Consider the following 5647-nt stretch of genomic DNA (forward strand, 5'->3'; position numbering starts at 1 on the left):
TATGTAATTATTATATATGTATATTATATACATACATAATATGTATATACATATATATGTAATTTTTTGCCTGGAATTATTCAGAAACCCTTTGAAAAACAATTACACATGAATCTGATTTCCAACACCACCCCCCCCAAAAGAAATACTTTAAAAAATGGAAGTTATACAAGCCTGTTGTTAGCAAAATGCAGGCAACTGTATTGTACCAAAGTGTGAAAGTGACTGGAAATGTCCTACCAACCCCTTTCTTTTTACACATACAAATCACAGTTCATATAACACACGTACTGCTCAGTACCCAGTATTTAAAAGATGGGATAAACATGCACTAATTCACACCACTAAACCATCCTAATGCACAGATCCAGATTGGCAGTAACCTGAAATTAAGCTGTGTGCAAGTCAACTGGTAACCACAGGAACCTGAGACCAGCATAAATCAGAAGCTATATAAAATGGGTGTTTTTATTAATTTCTTTATTTTGTTACTTCCTCTGCCACCTAAAATTACAGTTCGCTTTTTACACTAAAGCACCTAAAATATTTACAACCATCTTCTAATAAAATAACAGTTAAATATTGAAAATAAGATTTTTCTCATAAAATATGTTTTCTATATGTACAGGTTTTATCAAAGAGGACTCAGTTCAATAGTGAACAGTTTTCCATCATCAACCATCAACCAGAAAACAAGTTTCCTGAAATAAAACTATGTTCAACTTATGTACAAAGAGGCAGAACAGCATCTGTTTAACATCAGCCAATGCAACACTTAGTAATAATGAAGTCAACGTTTGAGGCCTAAATCGTGCACTTTTTTTTTTTCCTTTACGAGTAACTTCTTTGGTTATCGTTGCTCTATTATCTTCTTGGCTGTACAATAAACCAGCACCTGATTAATGTTACAGAACCAGGCCTATATATGTGTATATAGATTTATATATACTATGTTTAGCACAGATACCTGTCCAATTGATGGTAGAAAAGTTCCACTGTAGATCCTTTAATACAGTTGCTCTTCAGAATCAAGCCCACGTTTCTACTATATTCCACTCTGTTCTTCAAGTAGAACTCTGAGTGACTTCAGTTACCACCTTGCATAAACATTCATTTTTTTTCCTCCACCAGTAACAGGGGAATCTGAAAACACGTTTCCATTTTCCAGTGTAGCAGCCTGTCTCAGAAGGATCCTTAGAAGCTCAAAATGATACCAGATTGGAAGAGAAAGAGTAGACTCTGCACGGTGGTTTCTAACACAGGCTCCTAAAAGCCAACACAAGTTACTGTTCACGAAAGCCTCCATTTATTTTCAGTGGAAATTTATTATCAGTGGCAAAAGTTGGCAGCATACAGCTGAGCACCCAGCCTGCAGAGCCTGGGTTGCGTGGCCCTTGTAAAAGTAAGATGTAACAGGACAGGAACAGCAAGCTGGGGAGCCTGCTTGCTGGCAGTTCAGGAAAGAGAAGGCTGCTGCCTGAACTGAAACTCACAGGTACAGTAATTGAGAACATCATCCCTTACATCCCAGAGGGAGTGAAATTCCACCCGCTGGTCAACACCAACTAAGAAAAAAAACCCTTCTGGAACAACCCCCCAAAACACTTAAACAAACACCCCGTACACAGGAACTTCACTAACCAGAAACTGAGAAGTGATTTCCATTCTCCTGAAGAGTTGTTCCTTAGTATCAGAACATTCGACCTTAAGTAGAAACTTAGGTCATTTGGCTTCATGTAATTGGCTTTGACAGAGAAGGCACCTCTCTGCCAATGAGTCCCACTGGGTTTGAAACTTCTGAACTATACAAAAGTGCTGTGATTTACCCTCATTTTGCATAGTTATACAAGGAAGAAAGTAGAAAATAAGATTCACCATCTCAGATTCTGCTCAAGATGTTAGGAATGTGGCAAAAAAACCTCAATAAAACAAAACTGAACCTATAAAAAAACCCCAAGTGACCCTGAAATCTGGAAGATCTGAAATCAGTCTTATAAAATATTTTATAAAGTTAGCAATACTCTTCTTTCTAACTGTGCAAAATTCACAAGAAAATCAGTGCTGCTACCTGTGAAAGCTCTACAATCAGTATTCATATTCTGTAATTAAAGGTCCACTCAAACCTAACTTCAATACTTCCTTAATTCTTTCATTCTGCAGGGTACAATTATTTGAGATCCTATTTAGAGAAACAAATCTAAATTCGTATAAATGGTGTTAGACATCCAGCATGTAGATCTGAACCTAACAGGAGAAAACCAGTAATTAAACAGCAACGCCAACTCACCTTTGGAGTATGTTTTACTAAAGAAACAACGTTTGAATTTGATGTAAAGAGGACTGAAAATGGCACAAGAATAACAGTTCATGCCTACAAGTAATAACTGACATGCACTGAAGGCATATGCTCCAATCTCTTCCATGGGCAAGAATGTCTCCCTGTGTTTGCCTGGTGAGAGAGCAAGCTCCTGTGCTACTCAAGCATATGCTCTCCTAAAACCACCGAGATGGCTATTCAACAGTGTGATTTATTGGCACAGCAAAATATATTTCCAGTGCAATCTGATTCCCAAGGCAGTGCTCCTGATTCAGTGTTCCCGATTCAGTGTTCCCATCAGATGATGTGAACCACAGTACAATCATCTTTCTTCAATCCTTGAATTAGGTCATTTTAACATCAGCGGATCAAAACCTTGCTAAAATGGAAGCTCTAAAACGTACAGTGTAACCAATGCTTTTGCAAACTGCCTAACATGTCTGCATTAAGGCAAGACAGAACTGAAAAAGGGCTGTGATACTGCAGATGATACAGTCACTCCTGTCATTATTTCACAGTTAAATCAGAATAGGTTTTTTTTTCCTCCACCTCCCTTAAAATGACAGCACAAAGAACGTAATTATCTCCTTAACAGAGATGACATTTAGTCTCTAGAAGATGCTGGAAGTGATCCAGTATAGGCAAAAAAAAAAAAAAAAAAAAAAAAAAAGGCTCCATCAGAAGTGTCTGAAGATCATTCTTGTAATTGGGGTAAAATGAAACTTGGAAGGAGTTAAAGACTAAAGATCCTATCGGGACCATCTGGAGGGAAGTGATAGCAGAACCATGAACTTCTGTAATTAGTGGCCTTGGAAGTTATCAGCAAAATGAGCTCAGATAAAAACACCTTGTAAGAATATTTGTACCAATTATTTATTTTTCCTCCAAAACACAAATTAATAAAAAAAAAAGAAAAAAAAGGAGATTTTTTTTTTTTTTCTAGACCTGGATAGAAGGATTATCATTTTCAACAGGTAGTTTACAATCAGTGGGGAATAAACGAGCAGTCCAGGTTTCCTGATTGATCCATTCAGGGTGTGCTCAGTAGCTGTCTTTATCAAACAACTTTATTTACAACTCAGCATCATCCTGCAGTAGATCTGCATCTTCATCATCCAACAAAAGGTCAGCATCCATGACTTCATTCTCTTCCATGACATCACCCAGCTCCTGAACAACATCGTCATCAATGTCACCCACATTTCCAACATGTTTAACCAAACTCATGTGATCCAGAGGGATCAAACGATGCCCAACTGGCCCAGTAGTTCTCGCAATAGCGGCTGGCGCTTCTGCTGCCACAGCGGCTTTCTGAGCCTTCTGTCTCTGCTGTTCTTCTTGTTGTCTGTGAGTCTTCATATGAGCATTGCGGCTTTTGATTTTGAAAAATACCCTAAATTTTAAAGGAATTAAAAAGAAAGAAAAAAAGATCAGATAAAAATGCATTCCTTTTGAAGAAGTGAGCCAAAAAAGACTCAACAACCTATCAGTACATTTGCTTCCTTGTCCTGAAATAGAAGTCAGTGAAGTCTGCAAAGCCACGGTGAGAATTTCAGGGACAGACTACCAGATTTATACATCCTGACAGTATCAAAATGGCCTACTCCGACTCTGCTGGAGGTATTTTGTAGCTCCCACAGTTGCTTCAGTGTCTATGCACATCCTAATTCTCCCTGTCCTTAGTTTCACAACAATCCTGCACAGTAGGGAAAACACGAAGGAATCTCATGGTAGGATGGACAAACTCAAGCACAGAAACAGACAAAAAATGACCCACTGTCATATGCAAGTGTGTGATGAAGCAGGAAGCTGGCTGTCAAATGTAGAAATTCTAGCAGGTACATGGATTCAGGAATATTGGAGTAAATACTGCAGGGGAAACATCCAAAATGTCATGCAAACCAATCTCTGAGGGTTCATGCTTCTGAGGCAAAACTGTTCTTTTGAGACCATCAGAGCAAAATAAAGGGTTTGTTGCAATGCTATTCATCTGGAAAATAAACAAGCAAATGTGATACTGCAGAGAGTTATATGCACTTACTTGCCACACTCCTTGCAAGGAAAAATCGTCGTCGGGTCGGTCTCACCGCTTGTTGTGCTGTGGGCAGGTGAACTCTTGATGGAGCAGTACCCGCTCTGCGTACCACATTTCTGCTTCGTGCCTGCAATGGTGCACCGTGGCTTTGTCACCTGGTTCGTACCCCCGTGAATGCGAGCGTGGCCATTCAGCGCCTGACGGGAGCTGAACACCTGACAGAGAGTGGGGTGGGGGAAGAAAAGAAAGAAAAACCAGAAAGAGGTATGCTGAATGCAGAACAACCATACGCGTCTAACATGCATGATCTACTTGGTCAAGTGCTGCTTGCTCTCACCTATATCCCACTAGAGTTAAAGAAATGTAGTCATAATAAAACAAACCAGTGATCTATCCTGTTACTACAGTTGTATAGCAAAAAGATAATCAGAGCTGTCACCATACAGTATTTCTGTTGATACAACAACTCAGGATTCAATTTTATATTACTTGTGTTTTGTGAGCTGGGAATTAAAAGCAGGCAAAATGGCTTGTCCAAAGAGATTCAGGAGGAATCACCAGCCAGGAACAGTCTAAAGCCCTGATTTCACTAGCATGCAACCCCTCCCCCTGCTATTAAATATACTAAACACGTACAGCGCCACAGTTTGGCATTTCACAGATGAAGGAGGACGAAGAAAGTGAAAGACTCTGAAGGGCAGGCAGATCTATAGGTCCAACAAGAGGTATAGCTGGTGGATCAGGAGACTTCTGCATTTCCCTCTCTTCCTTTCTGTCTTCTTCAATGTCCTCATCTTCCTCTAACACTTCCTCCTCTCCGCTTGTCTGAAAGTGAGAGTGCATGTAAGAGATACTAGAATATGGCCAAAGGCAGACAGAGCGGAATACCAGGACACAGTATGGAACAGCATGCTGCTTAATCAAGCGTGCTCCCAGGTTTCAGTACTTTTTCCCCATCCTGAATTCAGAATCATGGAACAGACCTACATCAACTAGTTCAACCTTCTCCTCAAAACAGGATGAACACAACAATTTTCAAGTGTTAGTCTTACATTCTTTTAGACTTACCAGGCACTCCTCTCTTTTCTTCTCTAAACGCGTTCTGTGTTTCCGTCCCAAACGCAAGATTTTCTTCCAGGTATAATAGTATTCCACACATTGTGCAACCGTCTTAGACTTAACCTGTACGTAAGTAATGGCAGAAATAGTCCAATTCAATGTTCTGCTTTCACTTGATACAATTTTAATACAGAATCAGAGAATCAACCGGGTTGGAAAAGGCCTTTAAGCTCATC

General features: G+C 39.6%; 1 protein-coding gene across 1 annotated transcript; it reads right to left on the minus strand.

The window, feature by feature from the left end:
- Nucleotides 1–3172: 3172 nt before the first annotated feature.
- TRERF1 (transcriptional regulating factor 1) lies at nucleotides 3173–5583 on the minus strand (the record flags this gene model as incomplete). The annotated part of the gene is made up of 4 exons (XM_010021168.1): nucleotides 3173–3710; nucleotides 4359–4567; nucleotides 4989–5177; nucleotides 5421–5583. Coding segments are annotated over 4 exons (883 nt in total), but the record flags the coding sequence as incomplete, so codon positions are not given.
- Nucleotides 5584–5647: the final 64 nt, after the last annotated feature.

This window comes from Nestor notabilis, unplaced genomic scaffold, assembly GCF_000696875.1.
Source record: "Nestor notabilis isolate BGI_N333 unplaced genomic scaffold, ASM69687v1 scaffold32208, whole genome shotgun sequence".
NCBI lineage: Eukaryota > Metazoa > Chordata > Aves > Psittaciformes > Psittacidae > Nestor > Nestor notabilis.